A 21,573-nucleotide genomic window follows, 5' to 3' on the forward strand; every position below is an offset into this window, starting at 1 on the left:
AAGAGATGCTACAAGGGCAATCATATGGATGAAAAATTAAAGAAGCAACCTTATGTTGAGAATAGAGAGGGTGTAAATCTGATGAAAATGGGATCCTGGGGAAAGACGTGATGAGTCATAAACCTGAAAAAAAAAGTAGATTGGAGCCAGATCCAAGAGGCCTTAATCCAGATAAAGGAAGTTGGAGATTATTTTTGGAGGGAGAGCCATTAAAACACTTGAACCAAAGGCATGACCCCATCAAAGTATGTTTTAGGAAGATTAGTCTGACAGTGTTGTTGGTACAGGCTACATTTTCAGTAGAGGAGAGAGAGAAAGATTTGTTAGGAAGCCATTTGTACAGTTACCAGGTATGGTGATGAAGTCTAAACTAGGGTAATGGGGATGGGGATAAGAAGTAAACCAGATTCCAGAGATCTTTCTAAAAGGATTCATAGAGTGGGATATATAGGGCATGGGAGGAATAAAAAACAACTAAGGTGTGGCACTTAATCAAGTGAACAGAAACTGTATGACCAAATCCATCAGTTTTCAGATGAGTTTATTTGTATCTAGGCATCTAGTATTATGCTAGGGAGTGAGGAGACCCCTATCCAGCTGAATGGGGCTCTCATCTGTAGTCTGGATGAGAAGGAAGAACTGGATTGGGTAGAAAGTGAGTTTGTTAGAGGTCAGAGAAGTAATAGTTAAATTTTTAAAATATTATTTTAAATTGCCTTTCTCTTTCCTAAGGTGCTGATAGCTTATTGGATGTAAGTTCTGAGGCTGACCAGCAAGATCTTCTTGTCCTGTTGCAAGCAAAAGTTGCTTCTCTTACCTTACACAATAAGGAATTACAAGATAAATTACAGGTAGGTAAATAGATCACTACCACGGTCTGTTCAGTCGGGTCAAGCTATTGGATTTCTCAGGGTTAGTTGGGTATTTTGTTTTAGACACCAACATTGGTTTCTGCTTTTTAAAATATAATTACCCTTTAGCATCTTATGCTTTCAAATTATTTGTTTCTTGAGACTTATTCACTAATTTATTATTTTTATAAACTGGTAAATTATATAATTATATACTTAGTATGATATATATGACAATAGATAGCTATATGCACACCATATATATGACTAGTCATTCACTTAGTAAAGTTGATCATTTTGCAGATTTAAGAATGTGGTAAGAAGTAGGGCAACTACAATAATATGAGAAACAGAGAAAAATTTGAGTCAGAAGTTCTGCAGCCAAAACAGGTCTTGCCTTTTTAAAGTGGCAAACATAATCTGTCCTTCAAGAGCACAGAATAAGCTTAGTGTTGTTAAGCCTGACTCTTGTGTCCCAGACCATATTTTTTCATGGGGCAGGAGGACGCGTGCAGAATGATACTGCTGCTCCCCCATACTCAAGGTTTGGATTTGCTCCCCGATTGCAGTTGCTTGCTCATCTAACCACACCTTTGGTGTCATTTCATTCTTGCCTTCTTTCCAGGCCAAAACACCCAGGGAGGGGGAAACAGACCTGAGCTTTGACTCTTACCATTCTACTCAAACTGACTTGGCCCCATCCCTGAGCAAACCTAGTGAAACCCCTCCTCTAGACTCCAAACCATCTCCATCTGTCATAACACATTCCTCAAGTAAATCCACTCTCGACAGCGATGTCAGAATCCAGCAACTCCAAGAGGTTTTACACGACTTGCAGAAGAGACTGGAGAACTCTGAAGCAGAGAGGAAACAGCTGCAGGCCGAGCTCCAGTCCAGGAGGACAGAATCAGTGTGCTTAAACAACGCCGATATCTCGGAGAACGGCTCTGACCTCAGCCAGAAACTTAAGGAAACTCAGAGCAAGTACGAGGAAGCTATGAAGGAAGTCCTGAGTGTGCAGAAGCAGATGAAGTTGGGCCTGGTCTCACCGGAAAGTGTGGATACTTACTCGCACCTGCATGAGCTGAGGATCACTGAGGAAGAAATGGACGTGCTCAAGCGGGACCTCCAGGGTGCCCTGGAAGAAAATGAACGAAATAGAGAGAAAGTGAGAGAGTTAGAGGAGAAGCTGGCAGAGAGGGAGAAAGAGGCAGTTATTCAGCCACTGAGGGAGGAGTACGAGGAAATGAAAAGTTCCTATTGCTTGGTGATTGAGAATATGAATAAGGAGAAAGCATTTTTGTTTGAGAAATATCAAGAGGCACAAGAAGAAATCACAAAACTGAAAGATACGTTGAAAAATCAGGTGACCCAGGAGGCGGGTGATGAAGCTGAGGACATGAAAGAGGCCATGAACAGGATGATCGATGAACTCAACAAGCAGGTGAGTGAGCTGTCCCAGCTGTACAAAGAGGCCCAGGCAGAGCTGGAGGATTACCGGAAGAGGAAGTCTCTAGAAGACGTCACAGCTGAATATATCCATAAAGCAGAGCATGAGAAGCTGATGCAAGTGACCAACGTATCCAGAGCGAGGGCCGAAGAGGCACTGTCCGAAATGAAGTCTCAGTATTCAAAAGTGCTGAATGAGCTGACCCAGCTCAAACAGCTGGTAGATGCTCAGAAAGAGAACTCTGTCTCCATCACGGAGCACTTGCAAGTGATAACCACTCTGCGGACCACTGCCAAAGAGATGGAGGGAAAAATAAGCAGTCTGAAAGAGCACCTGGCGAGCAAGGAAGGGGAGGTGGCAAAGCTGGAGAAACAGCTCCTAGAGGAGAAGGCGGCCGTGACCGACGCGATGGTGCCCCGGTCTGCCTACGAGAAGCTCCAGTCATCTTTGGAAAGTGAAGTGAGTGTGTTGGCCTCAAAATTAAGGGATTCCGTGAAAGAGAAAGAGAAGGCCCATTCAGAGGTTGCCCAGATTAGAAGTGAGGTCTCGCAAATGAAAAGGGAAAAGGAAAACATTCAGACTCTCTTGAAATCCAAAGAGCAGGAAGTAAATGAACTTCTGCAAAAATACCAGCATGCTCAGGAAGAACTCGCAGAAATGAAGAGACATTCCGAGAGCTCCTCAAAACTGGAAGAGGATAAAGACAAGAAGGTTGGTGAGACTGTTGCTATTGAATTTCTAGCTAGCAAACCCTGGTGCTTTGAACCTTCATTTACTGAAGTTAGCGTTTTTAGCATTTGTTAGCACTAAGCTATTGTGAATGCACTAAGGCTCCACACAGGACTCCATCTGTCCCCAACACCACATTAAAAATAGTAGGGTGGACATTTATTTAAAAAGAGAGAGAGAGAAAGCACTCATCTTCTACTACTTCCCTCACACCAGAGTATTTTCAAATGTGTGGTACATATTTTCCCCTTAAAAATTATTTTACAGAAGCTCTGCCAAGTGTCAGGGGCCAGAAGTGAACCCACCGGCTGAGAAATATTTGTGATCCATCTTAAACTTCTACTCTGTTGGAATCCAGACAATCCTCTTTCCTCTGTCATATGGAAAATCAATTACTGCCAGACTTGATACTGCTTCCCTAAACCCCATGAGCTTACCCTTGAGTCAGTTTAAAAGCCCTCCCTGGTCCTCATTTTCAAAGGTGTGCAACAGGAGAGAAAGGGAGGCCAGGCAACTGGAGATGGGCTGAGCATGGAGGAAGGTGGAGAGTAAGGGAGAAGTGAAGGATGCCTCTGTGCTTGGATCTGCTCTGCATCCCCAGATGCCCAGTCTCCCAGGTTAGATGTTCTGAACAGCATTCACTAGAGAATTATTTATTTTTTATTCCTTTATTATGAATGTTTCCAAAAGAGCTTCCAAAGCCAGGGAGGCAGGGGTTTGAGAGGGGGTGGGGGTGGGGATTGTCTTCACTACAAGGTAGGATATCAGAGATACCAGGGTTCCCAGAACTTATTTCTGATTGCCTATGGCAGCAATAGGGAACAAAGCCTAGCTGGCTCCAAATATAGAATACCTGAAATTCTGTTTTTGATTTTTTTTTTTTTTAAAACAGTCCCCCATCTTAAGGGTGAAAGAAGGGAATCCACATAACAGATGTTGTTACCTTCATGGCCCCAAGCACAGTCTCATTCCAGGGCTCTTGTCTGCAGAGGCTTGTTGGTTTCCCTGACTCTTACCTGTTTTTGTTTCATTGTATGGCTTTTCTTTGAAAAATTAAGAAAAGGGATTGCTCCAGGCCCAGAGGCCAGTCGAGGCTGTGTTCCCAGTGGAGAAACAGCTGGCATCTTGCCTCTGCGGATGCCTTCTCTCCTGATAAGAGCTTTCCTTTCTTTCTAGATAAATGAGATGTCCAAGGAAGTCACCAAGTTGAAGGAGGCACTGAACAGCCTCTCGCAGCTCTCCTACTCCGCCAGCTCCTCTAAGAGGCAGAGCCAGCAGCTGGAGGCGCTGCAGCAGCAGGTCAAACAGCTGCAGAACCAGCTGGCGGTGAGCGGGGCTGTTTCTGTGGCTGGGTGGGGGCTGGGGGTGGAGGGACAGGTGGGAGCCAGGCAGAAAGCTGCCCAGCCTGAGAGAGTCGTGCTTTAGTGAGCAGTTGACTAAAGACCTCTAGGCGAGGGCCAGAGAGGGAGCTGGTGGGTTTCCCAGTCATTACCTGCAATGAGAATGAGTTCCGTGTGTCACTGGGAAGGGAGGCGTCTGCAGGATAGTGGCAGGAGGCTTCTTGTCTTGTTCCCTCTTCCACTCACTCGCTCCCATTCCTCCGTTTTTCTGCTTCAGTAGTTACCATCTCTGGCAGCGGCTCGAGATGTTTCTTATTAGGGGGCCAGGATGCTTGGTGGTTGTATATCCACATGTCTGAAGCTGCTTCTTGGCCCCTCTCCTGATTTCACCCAGGAAAGCTCTTTCACGTCTGTACTCGTTTCTGGTGACTGTTGTAACAGAGCAACAGAAGCTTGGTTTAAAACAACACAGATTTATTACTGACAGTCCTGGAGATCACAAGTTCAAAGAAATCAGTTTCACAACAGTAAAGTCTAGGTCTCAGCAGGGCTGGCTCCTTCTCAAGGCTCTAGGGGAGAATCTGGTTGTCTTCAAACTTCTGGAGGCTGCCTGCTTTCCTTGGCTCATGGCCCCTCCCTCATCCCCAGAGCACATCCCTCCAGCCTCTGCTTCTGTCCTTCCACCTTTGACCTTTTTGCCTCCTCTTGCTGCGATTCATGGGGTCGCAAAGAGTGGGACACGACTGAGCGACTGAACTAAACTGAACTGATAGGACCCTAGTAATGACATTTAAGGTCCACCCAGATAACCAGTATAATCTTTCTTTTCCATCTCAGGATCCTTAATCTAAAAGGTCCCTTTTGACTGATAGGTAACATTTATAGATTCTAGGGATTAGGACATGAACATCTTTGGAGGGTTCTCTCAGGTTGAGAGACTGAGAGGCCAGGGTGGTGGGTGGTTCATCATGTGGATACCGAAGTCAGCCAAGTAATGACAGAAGCAGGACAGAAAGGAAGACAGTGATCAGAAGACAAAGCTATAGAGTATGTAAAGTTTTCATTGTTGCGTGCTCACTCAGTTGTTTTTGACTCTTTGTGACCCTGTGGACTGTAGCCCACCAGGCTCCTCTGTCCATGGGATTTTCCAGGCAAGAATACTAGAGTGGGATCCATTTCCTCCTCCATCTCCCCCACCAAGGGACTGAACCCGAGTCTCCAGCATCTTCTGCATTGGCAGACGCATTCTTTTACCACTGAGCCATCTGGGAAGCCCTTTAGTTGATGAGGGTATGTGATGTCTTCTACATGAAGATTAGCTTACCCTGGACTGTTGCTGGCTTCCCATTTACATGAACTTGGATTTTGTGATTCCTTCAGTACAGATCAATACTAGTGAATTCAGGTTTCTACAATCCTTACTCCTTCTGGCCACAAAGTTCAAAGCTTTTTTATGTTACCAGCTCTAGCAGTGGAGTCGTAGTCAGGGAATGAGAAGATGCTCTTGACTGTTTTGCAGGTCATTTTTCTGATCAAGTGGTTATCATAGACTCATAGATAAAGTACTAATGGTTTATATAGTCATTCTTACAATTATGCAACATGCATTTAATGAGCTTCTATGTTATCAGTAATGTACCAGGTGTCCATGATATAAAAATGAATAAGACACAGTCCCTGCTTTCATGGAATATAATCGCTTATTCAATGTACTCAGTGTGGTAAGCATTCGTTGAGAGATGACCAACATGCTGTGGGCATAGAAAGGCAATGTGCATAGCCAACCTGGGTAAATCTTGGAAGGCTTCCTGCAGAAAGTGATGCTTGGACTGAATCTTAGATGAGTAGGAGGCAGCAAGGATGTGGCATTTAGATGGCCCATGGTAGCTGCAGCAAGCACAGCTTGGAGTGGAGGTGTGGAGTGTGGATGGCTAGAGGCTGACTGCTGGAGAAGTGACTCAGGAGCTAGATATCTGCAGGAGCTGAAGAGAAACAGTGGGAGGCAGGGGAAGCCTAATGCAGATTTGCTAGAAAGACAGGAGATGGTGGTGAGGGAATGGGATGCTTTCAACTGAGATCTTGGAGATAATGACTGAGGCAGGGAGGTAACCATAAGAGTGAGTGGCTGGAAGGAAGAGAGACAGGTCATGAAGCTGAGGTTGAGGGACTGAGAGGCCAGGGTGGTAGGTGGTTCATCCCCATGGATACTGAAGTCAGCCAAGTGATGACAGAAGCAGGACCAGAAAGGAAGACAGTGATCAGAAGACAAAGCTATAAATGATGGAGTGGAGGGAACCAAAAGGTGGGAGGAATCAGCATAGAGAGAGCTACCAAGTATACTTCCTAGTGGCATGAACTTCAAAGATCGAGGGTTCCAAGGTTGTCCTTAAATGCGAAGGACACCTCATATCTAACACTGATGGGAAGGAGGTAAGAATAGATACTGATGGACCTCAGTTGATTTTTTAAGTGATCCATATGTGATAGTTTCAATTTCCATTGGGAAATAGGAAGAAAGTCCTCTTCTTAGAAGAGTTAAGAGCTGAGTTGAGATCCTCGAAATAGTCACTGAGAGGAATTGGAATAACATCTCAGCAAGAAGAAATAAAAGCATTAACAGCTGTGCTGAGGGGCCATTTGAGATCGGGGTCATCACCCTGTTTACCTCCTCAGTACACAACTAAATCACTGAATTCCCCAGGGATTATATACCACTGGTCACACAGTAGGTGATCAACAACTCTTTTTATAAGATTACATTTTAAAAATTAAATTAATAAATATTTGGTCATTTTAGAAAAGTTAAAAGATTTAAAAAAAACTCTGAAGAAGCTAGTCTAGATAAACATTGTCTATAATTTAACCACTCAGAGACAGTAACTGCATTTGATGTAGTTCTTTGCACTGTTGTTTACTTTGTTTGAATACATTTGCCTAAGTATGTGTATTTATATTTGTTTAAACAAACATGGGATTATAATAACTACTTTTTACAGGAATTTTCTTCTGGAGTTGACATATGCCAAGATATGAAATAGATTTTTTTTTCCCCTAAGGATATTGACAAGTGTTCCAAACCACACACCCCATCAAGTCCACAGCAATTTCAAAAGCTTCCTGTGCTAATTGCTGGAAGGAATCACTAGGGTAGCATTTGGCCACAGCCTTCTCCTAGGATTTTTTTTAAGGTCTCCTAAGCCCCTGATGGTGGCTCAGATGGTAAAGAATCTGCCTGCAGTGCCAGAGACCTGGGTTCAATCCCTGGGTCGGAAAGATCCCCTGGTGAAGGGAATGACAACCTACTCTAGTATTCTTGCCTGGAGAATTCCATGAATAAAGGAGCCTGGCAGGCTCCAGTCCATGGGGTCTCGAGTCAGACACGACTGAGTGACACATACAACAAGCTCTTGAACAGTGTCAAATTGTCTCTTTCTAGGAATGCAAGAAACAACACCAGGAAGTGATATCTGTTTACAGGATGCATCTTCTTTACGCTGTGCAGGTATGATGTCTGGGGATCCTAAAGAGACCCCACAACAGGGCTTGTCCAGATCCCCGTCTTGAAACTAGCAGAACGGATGAGAATTTGAGGAGGTGGATTTTCAGCGGAAAGCTTTTTCAAATACCTTCTGCTTTGCTTTGGATTTTGTGTTGGGAGCCCCTTCCCCTGTTAATGGGGAGCTGCCTCCTTTGTTGAGTGCTGAATGAGGAGGTGGCCGTTACACGCCCCGAGAAGGAGTCTGGCGGTTACTTTCCGGGCCTGAGGATATTTGCTGAGCCATCGGTGCCGTCGCATTCCTGGGATGGTCAGTGTTCTGACTGGCTGGGCTCTCATTTGCTGTTAAGGTTCTAGAAACCCTTTGTTGAGGGCTCTGCTGCGAGACCCGGCCTCCTTGTCCTCTGGAGGAAAAAGATCAGGGCCCTCACTAGCCTCAGTTCCTCCGGTAGGGCTAACATTTCCTGGGAAGATCGACGGGGACAACTAAGGGCTTATGCCTGGTAGTCATCTCACTCCCTAGGTGAGGGAGTGCCAGGATTTAGGTTCTAGTGAGTGTCATTTTGTTTTATTTTAAACCCTTTTGACATTCACTTTTCTAACAAGCATTCAGCCTCCCCTCTGCCCCTATTATTTTCTGCATTTTGATGCTCCTGTGGGATAGCAGCCTCTGCCTTTTATTCACCTCCTTCCTCGCCATCCCCCAACATCCCACGTGAATTGAGTCCAAGGCATGATATCATAGGTTATTCTAATGAGTGTCTTGTGTTGGAATTTCCTAGGGCCAGATGGATGAAGATGTCCAAAAAGTCCTGAAGCAAATCCTTACCATGTGTAAGAACCAGTCCCAGAAGAAGTAAAGTGGATTCCTTGGCAGGACACTGGCCCCTTGTTGTCCACCTTTGTGTTATATCCGGAGTTGTCGGCAGCCACTGCTATTGTTCTCATTCGTGGTATCACTGTGACCCTTATCATAGAACGTCTTCCCTTTCCAGAGACTTCTTTCTGAGGACAGGTCCCTGGAGAAGACGGTCCTCCGTAGAACCGCTGAGAGACTTCAGAGCAGCAGAGGGGAAAGATGCAGTCGCCCCTTCTGATCCAGAGCTGGCATCAGTCACGCCCAGGAGTCTGGTCCCTACGCTGGCAGCAGGGCATCTTCCCTGGTACCTGCCTAGCTAAGGGGCCCCGTGGCTGCATGACACGTTGATGCTCCATGCGGCTGTGCTTCTGTTCCTACACTCGGCCGAGCCATTCAGCACAGCAGGGTTCTCTTTATTATCGGTTTCCTAGCCCCACCCCCAAACACGACTTAATTTCTAACCAAATTAGTATGACACTAGTTACACGCTATGTGCTTAAGATCCTTTATGATGTCCTGTGGATTTAAAAACTTTAATTCCATTTTTTCCCCATCTGCCTTATATTTCTCACCTCCCTGCTTGTCAATCTGACAGTCAGATGAGCACTATTAACTTAAATATGAAGTTTAAAAAGAAAAGCAAATTGTCCTTAAAAGTTCTTTCTTAAGTACATTGCTGACGTGTTGCAAATTTTCTATGCAAACTTGCCTCCTGCTGTTTGTTATCCACGAAGCTCAGGAAATCCAAACATTTGTGTTTCAACAAGGGACAGTAAACTGTGTGTTTACAGCCAAAAGAAATGCCTCATAGTTTTTAACCTCAATTTTTTAAAAGTGTTTTTTTTTTCTGTACAATATTTTTATTGGCTCTTAAAGATGTTTTCATATCTAAATTCCTAAGTAAGTGAAATTTACATTAGACTATATTAACAAAGTATTTTTTAGGTAATCATGCTTAAGACTTTATATATATATAACTTCTCTCTCCACGTTTTCAGCTATATCAGAAGGTGGTTATATATTCCACTCAAAATGAGCTGCCACCAACACCCCTAGACTTTCTACCATTGTGTTCTTAGGACTGTAGCACATCTCTAAATATAGTAAATCTTCTTTAGCCCATTGAATATTTCTGAGTGCCCCAACTCTACTAGCACCTGTAAATTACCTCGGGAAGGACTGTGAGTACCAGTGGGTTTTTCAACTTTGAAACACAAAATCCTGGTAAACATTACGGTGCCTAGCCGAGGTCTTGGGAGAAAACATCTCTGTTCCTTTACTTTCAGGTTAAAAATGTTTCTGACTTGCTTGCAGCTTCCTTTATGGCCTTGATCTTATGAGGGATGTAAACTGAAGACAGAAGTCTCTAACGTATAGAACTGTTAAGTGTAGGCCGGCTCTGACGGAGCTGCCTGCGCTCAGAGGCCACTTGGCAGCCCTGTGCTGAATGAGGGCCAATGACAGCGAAGCAGAAATGGCTTTCGAACTTGGTGTTACTTTTCTTAAGTTGTTTATAGTTCAGCAATTTCGAACATGCTCCAAAGAAGAATGTGAAAGGACTTTCTGTCACAGCACTTAAGAAAACACAAAACCACCCCCACCCCACCCCCACACAGAAATGCTGCAGTGTAAAACTTGAGACATTTTGTAGGATGCCAGACAGAGTGTAGCCTTTTATCTTGTTTCAGGATGCATATTTATTTCAAGTACTCTGGTTAAATACTGAAGTTACATGCTGTAGTTTAGCATTTTGCCTTTGTAATTTACAGAAAAGTACTGCAGAAAATAAACTTTTGTTTCGTTTTGCATCTCCCTTGTTGATTTTGGGCGCCTTCATTAGCATGCCCTGTAGGGCTTCTGAAGATCAGCTCAGTAGCTCTTCAGGGTGACGGTTTTTATACCCCGTGTTGTGTTCAGCAGGTGGCCGTTGTCTGCTATCTCTCACGCAATATGTCATACCGTTCCCATCTTCTAGCTCCTGGGACCACCTTGAACTCTCCCCCAATCATCAGCCACTTTTGAACACTTGCATCACAGTTATTTCATTGAAAATTGCCTCTCAGTTGACCTGCAGTCTTTTTTTTTTTTTTTTTAACCATTTAAAAATCTCCATTAGATTTTTTTTTTTTTCTCTTCTATTTTGAAAAAGTAAAAAAATGTGTGCTAAGTCACTTCAGCCCTGTCTGACTCTTTGTGACCCTATGGACTGTAGCCTGCCAGGCTCCTCTGTCCATGGGATTCTCCAGGCAAGAATACTGGAGTGGGTTGCCACGCCCTTCTCCAGGGGATCTTCCTGACCCAGGGATCAAACTTGTGTCTCTCATGTCTCCTGCATTGGCAGGTGGGTTCTTTACCACTGGTACCACCTGGGGAGCCTGAATACATACACATGGTTTATTTTTAAAAAGTCAGAGACATTATCCTGTCACATTACAAAGTTAATTCATTCCTGAAAAAAACTCCTGTAGGGTGAATTCTTGCAGGTTGAAATCATAATTAAAACACCAGATGACAATGAAATGGGTGCAATTATTTAAGTAGCTCATATTCTTCATAGCACAGTATAAAAGGCCATCTCCCTTTGCTCACGGGCTGCTGCTGCCAAGGCATACCATAATACTCGACTGAACATTTGCTCACCTCCTCCCTCTGAAAAGACAAAGGACAAAAGATACCAATGAAAATAATGCAAAAATATAATGTCTGAGGCTACTGTTATTTTAAATTATAAAGTGCATGCCCCCTAAAAAGAGCTTATCTCAACAGAGGCCAACCGTTCAACTCAGAAAATAACTTCCTGGGGACACTCAAATGAGTTCTTAACCTAGATAAATCCAAACCAGTCTTCTTAAATGGAAAGAACTGTCATATGCCAACGGCAGGGTAAGAAAAGAAACAATCATCCCTCGATGATTATATATCATGGTATAATTGTAGGATAAAGGAGATAAACTGAAAGTAAGTCTCTCCTTCTGACCTCCCCAGAAGTAACAGCTATTTAGTTTCTTGAATGACCTAAGACAGTCTGTGTCTATATGTATTGGGTCATTAATGAACATTTTGGCCACCCTAACATTTTACTTTTCTCTTTAAATATGGAAACTTCATTCATTCTTCAGGACCATACTTTTTCCACCTAAAATATCCAAGAGATTGTTGTTTGTCAGCACCCAAATCTCATCCTTTTTAACTGCTGCATAATGTTTCATAGTATACTTGTGCTGTATTTTATTAAACTAGCTCTTCATTGATGGGCATTTAGTCTGTTTCCAGTATTTTACAGCCCTAAAACTGATGTGATGACTATGCTGTGTGTAAATGTCTGTGTGTATGTGTATGAGCATCGTTCGGGTAATTTTCAAATTGTCCATTTGCACACTGGCTTCCATCAGGTGATACAAGAATGCAGAGAAGGAAAAAGTAGAATAGCGTGTGGATTGTCACAGTCAGAAAGGTCTTTTTCTTCACATGGGTTTCGTAAGAGACATCAACTTGTTTTTCTTATGTAAACTTTCAGACTGACTCCAAAGCCTTTAATAATTCAACTCACCGATCTTAAGATCAACACATGATATGCTGTGTGGGGAAAATGCTCCCAAAATATGTTGATGCATAACCTTTTGCCATGTGGCATAACTGGAATGCTGGGTGCTGACAGCAGTTGAAACACCACCCAGCCAAGATGGGGGTGATGTAAGGTTTAAAAGGAAGACTGCAAGGCAGAGACTGAGCTGAAAAAAGCAATAGACACAGGCATTCACGAGAGCAGTTTCTGTTTACCTGCTCAGGGCAGAGAACTGTCAAGGATTCAGGGAGTGTGGCATATCTGTGAAGCAAAGGACAAAAACCCATCAATGACAGTCACCATAATTGGGCCAACAGGAGCTGGTAGAGGGAGCAATCGATGTGGGTGGGTTCCAGCAGATGAAAAGGCTCCTTTGAGGAGTAAATCCTCAAGAGATGGAGGTGGATAGAAGGGAAGAATCATTTCTGCACATTCACTATAAGCCAAGCCCTAAAAATGGGAAGAAACTATTTCAAGAATGGTGACTGGGTGTACCAGATTGTTAGAGGAGAATGTGGAGGGGAGACAGAGGAGCAGGACACGGTCAAATAATGTAGGATTTAACAAAGGAGAAGGGAAGTAAGAATTACTGTGTGTCATCATCAGATGTTTTCAAACCTATACATTTAAATCAGGTTAAACACACTCTTCATAGGCAGAATAACACCCTCCCAAAGAGGCTCATGTCCCAACTCCTGGGAATTTATAGTTTATGTTATATGGCAAAGGAGAATTAAGTTCTCAGATAGAATTAAAGTTGTTAATCAGCTGACCTGATGAGCCTGATACAGAGATTATCCTGTGTTATCTGGGTGAGCCTGCTGTAATCAAAAGCCTCTTGTAAAGCAGAGGAAGGAGTCAGAGATTTAAAGATGCTGCACTGCTGACTCAAAATGGAAGAAGAGCCCAGAACCAAGGAAGGCGGTCAGTTTCTAGAAGCTGGAAAAGGCAAGAAAACAATTCTCGCTGAGAGCCTGTAGCCCAGCCATGGTCATGCAGACGTTTGACCTCCAGAAGAAGGAGGTAATAAATTCCTGTGGTTTTAAGCTGCTCTAAGTCTGTGATGACTCGTGATAGCAGCAATAGGAGATACAACAGAGGCCAGAACCTCTAATAATGGGGAGTTCCTGAAGATGACACAGTTTACTGTTATTGAATATGAGTAATAAGCCAGGCACTCTGCTGGATGCTAAAGGTTCAGTGGTGAATATAAAGCTCCTGCTCACAGGACCACACATCTAGTCAAATGGCCCTGCCACGGAGCAGACATACCATGTTCATTGGATGAGTGGGTAGGTGGAGATTTAGATGGATGAATTGCTTATAAGGCCCTGCATCATGATCTCCTCTTAGGCTGACTCATTCTCCTGTCTCTCTTCCTCTCATTCTTTGATCACGTATTTATTTTTCGCTGTGCTGGGCCTTCATTGCTGTGTGCGGGCTTTCTCTAGTCTGGGCAAGTGGGGGCTGCTCTCCAGTCGCAATGCACGGGCTTCTGTTTGTGGTGGCTTCACTTGTTGCGATGCACGGGCTCAGTAGTTGGGGCACACAGTTTCAGTGGCATGTGGAATCTTTTCGACTAGGGATTAAACGAGGTGTCCTCTCCTGTGTCCCTGGCATTGGCAGGTGGATTCTTAACCACTGGAACACCAGGGAAGTCCTCTTTCATTCTTAGTTGAACCTTTTGTTGTTCTTTGAATCGATTAAATTTGCTCTGTTAACATCCTATAATGCCCTTGTTGACATTTGCCTGATTTGCTCTCTTATTTCCCGTGGTCCCTCCTCAATGCCACCTTGTCAGAGAAGTCATCCTTAAGGACCCTGTATAAACCAGCACAGCCCTCCCCACCTGCCCACATCACTTTCTAGATCCCATGCTGGGCTTTGTTTTTCTTTGTATAATTTGTTACTTTCATGGAAGGTGGTTCATTCCTTTCTCAAAGCTGGACCCCTTAGCAGGGGCCTGAGACCAGCGGGAAGAAGGTTTTCTCCTAATTCACACAATGCATGCTCAGTCACTTCAGTCGTGTCCGACTCTTTGCGACCCCATGGAGTGTAGCTGGCCAGGCTCCTCTGGCCCTGGGATTCTCCAGGCAAGAATACTGGAGTGGGTTGCCATTTCCTTCTCCGTAATTCACACAAAGTTGCTGCCTATTCCCTAAGCCACCTGCCTTTTTCTAACTTGCAGAGACATCGGTGCTTACTAGCAGCCCTATGTTTTTCTTCACCTGGTAGAACAGAAGCTCCAGGAGAGCAAAATCTTCATTGCTTTGCCTGCTTTTGCTTGCCTAAGGCTTAGAAAGAGTAGTGTCAGGCACATGGGAGGCATTCAGCAAGTATTTTTCCTTAAAGGGATGGACAGATACATGGAGAAACTCACAAGTAAATGGAGCACAAACAGCCTTAGGTGTGTGACTATGAGACCACGGATGGGACACCAAGGGAGCTCGGAAGAAAGACATCCACCCTGCCTTGAGAGGCTGGAAAATGTGTTTTAAGAAATTACACCGTCCATGAGAAAGTTTATTTGGATTTCCTTCTCCTCAAGTTTCACAGTTCGTGGGTTTGGAATAATCTGGAGATAATCACATTTGATTGGGGATTGGAAGGAACCTCTACACATGGTTCCTCTATGTGATTTCTGCAATAGCAATGCTTAATCAGGATAAAGGGAGAAACTGCGTGAACAGACTGTATTAATAAAAGCACTGTCTCAAATTACTAGCATTTCAATTCAGAGTCAGTAAACAGAACTGAAGCACACCTACTATTGAGGCAGAGGGAAAGGGCAGGACACAAATGCCTGATGACGGAGTGGGGCTGCTGGGATGCAATAAAGACCAGCTGGAACCAGCTGAAACCAAGGTGGCTTTAAGAATAACCAGATCTGAAAGAGACACATGCACCCCAATGTTCATCGCAGCACTGTTTATAATAGCCAGGACATGGAAGCAACCTAGATGCCCATCAGCAGACGAATGGATGAGGAAGCTGTGGTACATATACACCATGGAATATTACTCAGCTGTTAAAAAGAATTCATTTGAATCAGTTCTAATGAGATGGATGAAACTGGAGCCCATTATACAGAGTGAAGTAAGCCAGAAAGATAAGGAACATTACAGCATACTAACACATATATATGGAATTTGGAAAGATGGTAATGATAACCCTATATGCAAAACAGAAAAAGAGACACAGAAGTACAGAACAGACTTTTGAACTCTGTGGGAGAAGGTGAGGGTGGGATGTTTCGAAAGAACAGCATGTATATTATCTATGGTGAAACAGATCAGCCCAGGTGAGATGCATGAGACAAGTGCTCGGGCCTGGTGCACTGGGAGGACCCAGAGGAGTTGGGTGGAGAGGGAGGTGGGAGGGGGGATCAGGATGGGGAATACGTGTAACTCTATGGCTAATTCATGTCAATGTATGACAAAACCCACTGAAATGTTGTGAAGTAATTAGCCTCCAACTAATAAAAAAAAAAAAAAAAAAAAAAAGAATAGCCAGGTCATTGATCTATAGCTCATTATACCTTCATTGTAATACTAAAAATCACTCCCCTTATGCCATACTGGTTCCGATGTGGGCCATGAAAGGCCAAAAAGTGGGCAGTGGCCCAGTTTCTGGGAAATCCCTACACTGGTGGCCCAGACGGTAAAGAATCTGCCTGCCACGCAGGAGACCCAGGTTGGGAAGATCCCCTGGAGAAGGCAGTATTCTTGCCTGGGAAATCCCATGGACGGAGGAGCCTGGTGGGCTACAGTCCATGAGATCACCGAGTCAGACAGGACTGAATGACGAACACTTCCTGAAATAGCAAGAGTCCTCCCTATGAAATTACTTAGACCATAAAATCCTATGGCCCCATGCCCTGAGGTCGCTCTCACTGAGCCGACTGCATTCTACCTATGGAATGTGTATCTCTCTAAATAAATTTGCTTTCCTGTTACTGGGGCTTGCTATTGAATTCTCTCTTGCACTAAGCTAAGAACCCTCACTTAGCAGTCTATCCTAAGGATTCCTGCACACTCCAGGACGTGGTGATATTTCCCTCTCCTGCAGCTCCATAACTAAGCTTACATCTGTAGCCAAGGTTGAAAGGCAAGGAAAGAAAAAAAGTCAGAGGTTTAGAACTAACTCTACGAGTCTTTAAAGTTCTTCTCATCTGATTTCTAATTTTACAGATGACGGCAACGTGCTTCTGGTTAGAACTAATTAAATGGAGATGGCACCAGAGTGTTAGCTTTAGGAACGAGAATTCAATGGCTGTTCAGCACCTCACTTCCCCTCACCAGGACCAGCAAAGCAAGTGTTCAGGAAACAGAAGTTATTTTTATTAGTCTTGGAAACAATCTCATAGGCACTTCCTACCATGACAGAACATTAAAACTCTTCAATCCAACAAAGACCAACTTGTAAGGTAAGGGTAAGGGAGATGTGTCAGAGAACAGGAAACAACTTCTTCCTTTTTATCCTCATACATGTTAAATATTATTCATAGAATTACAAAAATCTCTGGTTTAACCTCACAGAATCCTGAGACTGGAAGGGGTTTTAGAAAGCAAGTGGTGCAAATACTCTCACAGTAGAGGCGAGAAAATCGAGTCCCCTAGACTGTGACCTGCCCCAGGGCACAGAGTCCAAAGCAGTACTCTGCCATTTCAAAGCCCAGCTCAGTGCTCTCATCGTGGTTTCTTGCTGAGGATTCTTTTAGGAAACAGAGAATAAAGCAGGTGGGATCTTTCTGAAATTTTGGCTCAGGAGCTTGAGGGTAGAGATTTAAGCTTTAATAGGCCATCCAGGTTTAAACTTATGGGATATTAAAGCAAACTCACTTAAACAGCTCCTCCAACCTAACTCCAGAAAGGCTATCTTGGCAGTCCAGGAGCAACAGCAATTAAACTTCAACAAAGGAACTGGAAGGAACAAACACTAAATGTAAACACCACCTGTCAAGTTCTTGGTAAATATTTTCCTTTTCTCTCTACTGGGCTTGCTCGTTTTTGAAAAGGAGAGGGCATACCAGTTCCAATTTGACTTGTCATAGGCCCCTAACTCATTGTGGGGTTCATGACAACTCCTTAAACACAAGGCTACTTGAGCCAGTGCCATTTATTTGGGTATTGACCACATCTGCCCCTTCACCTGGCAGATCTTGTATCTTTCAGGCCACTGAAGGAGGGTAGGATAAGGCTACATGGTGTATAACTTTGAGCTATGTAGTGTTTGCCAAGTGTGCCCTGTACCCTGGAAAATATTCTCTGACCTGCCAATCATTAGCAGAACTAGTGGACCATTTCTTAAGCTACTGACTCCCTACACTCCGCTCCTCTACTCACGTGTAGCGCGAATTTTACCAGGAGAGGCAACACAGACGGTGCCAGCACCGTCAATAGTTCTGAGGCCTTCCTCGCTGTGCCCCGAGAGACAGAACGCCCGGGGAACCGCAGGGTGCAGGGCGCGCGGGAGGCGCAGGGTGTAGCCGAATACAGCCTGGGTACATCGCAGCTTTAAATTAGGTCGTGGAGCCCGAGGCCCCATTCCATCCTTCGATGGGATTTATCGCCTCTTTCCGGGTCTCCATCTCCGAGAGCTAAAGTCAAATTGAGAAAAACAATAGTAGGCGGTACAGCTGCAAGAGAGGGAAGTGTCAGGACGAGACTCCGGACGCCCTCATCTCGCTTGGGAGGACCGGAAAGCCTCCGGGGTGGCAACAGCTGTAGTTGGCTGGGGCAGCCCGGGATTCCGCAGGACCGGAAGTGCCCGCGTCGCCATGGCTACAGGCGCGGACGCTAAACACCGCCCGCAGCATTCCGTTCCTATGGTAACACCATTGTCTCCAGAGCCAAAACCCCGGCGGCGGTCGCGGAAAGCAGAGCTAGCTGAGCGTCTCGCTTCCGGAAGGCAACTTGTGGCGCCTTGAACGAGGTCCGCAGAGGCCAGTACACTGAAGCGCCCCGCGGAAGCCGAGCAGAGGGTGTCCGAAAGGCTAGTTTCGGGCCTTCTGCCCTCCGCCAGGTACCCCGCGACACTTGCCTCTCGGCCGCCCTCGCCCTCTTTTCCGACCAGGGCCTCTGCGGCCGGTGCGCCGCTGACAGGAAGCCAGGGGGAACCTCCGACGGTGCTTGAAATGTGTTAAGGTTTACGAAGGCGAGACAACTGCAGAAAAGAGGAAAGCGACTTGCACTGGAGAGAGGGGCCAGAATTTGGTGTTACAGTTCAGGGCCATGGGAAATCTCACAGGAACAGAATTTAGGAGATTGAGAAGTCAGAACCTCACCCCCTGGCCACAGTTTATATATATGCATATACATACATATACATATATATATATGGGGGTGTGTGTGTACAGTTTATATATGTGTGTATGTGTGTGTGTTTGAACTTCGCCCCCAGCCACAGTTTGTGTGTGTGTGTGTTTGGCTGCAACCTGGTCTTAGTTGCAGCACTCAGGATCTTCATTGCAGCCTGCAAAATCTAGTTCCCTGACCAGGGATTGAATCTGGGCCCTCTGCATTGGCAGTGCGGAGCCTTAGCCACTGGACCACCAAGGAAGTCACCGGCTACAGTTTTGAAAGTAGAGATTAGAAAGACAAATTAGTGAATCTTCCCTTCTAGTCTTTGGGTGGAGCATTAGTCAGAGACCTACTCAGGGCTCAGGTGGGAATGAGTGACTTTCTACATGGTGAAATTAGGAGAGACTTGGTGAGTGCTTATGTTCATAAATAATTGCATTGCGTTTTTATTGGATTTAAGCAACGGGGATAACCATGAGGGTTCAATTTAGAAAATAATATAAATCATTTTTTTCTTTTTTTGCCATAAGTTTTCACTATTTCCTCCATCAGTTAATGACAGCAGTTAAAATAGATGCATGTGTTTTAGCTCTTTAACTAGAATCACCTACTAAATAGATGTCTCTAGGGACATGAAGAATTAACAAACACACTTTGTGAGAGCTGGTCATCTGCAAAAACAATATCTGACTTGAGTAGGAGATCACAGTTTCCATGATTCAGGAGATGTAAATGTGTTGGCTTAAGGGGTAGGAAAGGTCAGAGATTTGGGAGGTTATGTGGAGTAAAAATTAAACAATAGAAATTTAACTCAGGGATTTAATTTGGCAAATGTCTTTTATTTCTGCTTTCCAGGTCCACCATTCATGAGTGTGTGTGTAGTCTATTTGTGGATTTAGGATGGGTTATATGTTTGGGCAGTTTCAGTTTAATGCTAATAGCATCCAACAGAGGGAAAATAGAACAGACTTCGAAGCGTTTTCTTCCGAAGCTAATCTCACATGTGATTCTTGGTAGGAAGAAGATGCGAGCCAGCCCCATCCGCATCCCAACTGTCACCAATGATACCGACTGGGACTTCTGCTTCCATCTGTAAGTGCCACAGGGTCTTAGCATCACTTTCCACTGGCCTGAAGCACTGGGACCTTCACTTTTTTTAATATATGAAAAGATTTTGTTTTTCAGTGTTTACATTTTATGTTTTTTAAAAGTATGTTTGAATTTAGTAGACATTTTTATTAATTTTTTTTTACTTTGTATTGAAGTATAGCTCATTAACAATGTTATGATAGTTTTAGGTGGGCAGTGAAGGGACTCAGCCATACATATACATGTATCCATTCTCCCCCAAACTCAACTCTTCTCCCATTCAGGCTGCCACATAACACTGAGCAGAGTTCCCTGTGGGACCTCCACTTAAGGCCAATCTTGGTGAGAAGCTTTGCATGCGTGTTATAGGGAAGATTGAGCTTCTGTGTTGTTTTCTAATAACAGTTCTCGACTTCCCTGGTGGCTCAGGCAGTAAAGCATCTGTCTACAATGCAGGAGACCTGGGTTCGATCCCTGGGTCGGGAAGATTCCCTGGAAAAGGAAATGGCAACCCACTCCAGTACTCTTGCCTAGAAAATTCCTGGTACAGGCTACTGTCCATGGGCTCGCAAAGAGTTGGACACAACTGAGCGACTTCACTTTCACTTTCACTTTAACCTATGCAAGGGCTTCCCTGGTGGCTTAGTGGTAAAGAACCTGCCTGCCAATGCAGGAGATGTGAGTTCAATCTCTGGTTTGGGAACATACCTTGGAGAAAGAAATGGCAATGCACCCCAGTATTCTTGCTGGGGATATCCCAGGGACAGAGGAGCTTAGCAGGCTACAGTCTGTGGGGTCGCAAAGAGTTGGAGAAGACTAGTTGAAGCACGCACACATGCAACCTGTACAAGATGGAAAAGAAATGTTTTTTCCTAATTTAAGGGAGGTTTCAACTCTTTTTTACAAAGATAATTTTAACAAGATTGGTAAAGTCATGGAGAATTAAAAAGTTAATGAGCAAATTGAAATTGTTTCATGAAATAGTATTAGTCTCTCAGTCATGTCCAACTCTTTGCAACTGCATGGACTGTAACCCACCAGGCTTCTCTGTCCCTGGGATTCTTCAGAAAAGAATTCTGGAGTGAGTAGCTATTCTCTTCTCTAGGGGATCTTCCCAGCTCAGGGATAGAACCCAGGTCTCCCACATTTCAGGCATATTCTTTACTGTCTGAGCCATCATGGAAGCCCTTCATGAAACAGACAATAAGTAAATTAAAATTTTTACATCATAGCAACTAATACTTATTGAGCAAATACTATGTGCCAGGCACTGTTCTAAGTACTTTTATATTTTAACTCAATTAATTTCTCCAACAACTCTGTGACGGAGGTACTGTAATTACCCCATTTTTTAGATGAAGAGTATAAACTAAAGAAAGGTTAGGCAGTTTGCCCAAAGTCACATAGCTAGTAAGTGCTGTTCAAACTGGGCAGTGTGACTTCAGAGTCTATTCTTTAACCACTTCTCTATACCAGGGCTTTTCAACCTTGACATTATTGGCATTTTGGATTAGATAATTATTTGTTGTGGGGCTATCCTGTGCATTGTAACATCCTTGGCCTTTACCTATGAGATATCAGTAGCTCCACCCCAGTTGTGACAAGCAAAGTTATCTCCTGACATTGCCAAATATCCCCTGGGAGCAATATCACCCTTGGTTGAGAACCATGGCTCTATACCAATGCTATCAAGTAGAAATACAATGCTAGCCAAAAATCTAATATTAAATTTTAAGTAGCCATATTAAAAAATAAAAAGAAACAGGTAAATGTAAATACTATATATATATATGTGTGTATAATATTCTATAAAATAATTAATGAAATATTTTTCTTCATATTAAGTCTGTAAAATTCGGTGTGTATTTTACACTGCAGCAGATCTCAGTTCA

At 44.0% G+C, this 21,573-nt stretch overlaps 2 protein-coding genes across 8 annotated transcripts in view; both read left to right on the forward strand.

The window, feature by feature from the left end:
- RAI14 (retinoic acid induced 14) overlaps nucleotides 1–10,533 on the forward strand; it is a 159,271-nt gene extending 148,738 nt beyond the window's left edge. For all 7 annotated transcript variants that reach the window (XM_065905615.1, XM_065905618.1, XM_065905619.1 and 4 more), the window contains 5 exons: nucleotides 733–851; nucleotides 1,477–3,012; nucleotides 4,207–4,356; nucleotides 7,807–7,872; nucleotides 8,649–10,533. In XM_065905615.1, the coding sequence (XP_065761687.1) occupies nucleotides 733–851; nucleotides 1,477–3,012; nucleotides 4,207–4,356; nucleotides 7,807–7,872; nucleotides 8,649–8,726 (1,949 nt within the window). In that variant the 3' untranslated portion in view covers nucleotides 8,727–10,533. The remainder of the gene's footprint in view (nucleotides 1–732; nucleotides 852–1,476; nucleotides 3,013–4,206; nucleotides 4,357–7,806; nucleotides 7,873–8,648) is intronic.
- A 7,716-nt stretch (nucleotides 10,534–18,249) lies between these two features.
- Nucleotides 18,250–21,573, forward strand: part of TTC23L (tetratricopeptide repeat domain 23 like) — a 45,016-nt gene continuing 41,692 nt past the window's right edge. The window contains exons 1-2 of the mRNA XM_065905299.1: nucleotides 18,250–18,314; nucleotides 19,610–19,684. Coding sequence (XP_065761371.1) covers nucleotides 19,617–19,684 — 68 coding nt within the window. The 5' untranslated portion in view covers nucleotides 18,250–18,314; nucleotides 19,610–19,616. The remainder of the gene's footprint in view (nucleotides 18,315–19,609; nucleotides 19,685–21,573) is intronic.

This window comes from Muntiacus reevesi, chromosome 14, assembly GCF_963930625.1.
Source record: "Muntiacus reevesi chromosome 14, mMunRee1.1, whole genome shotgun sequence".
In the NCBI taxonomy this organism is placed as follows: domain Eukaryota; kingdom Metazoa; phylum Chordata; class Mammalia; order Artiodactyla; family Cervidae; genus Muntiacus; species Muntiacus reevesi.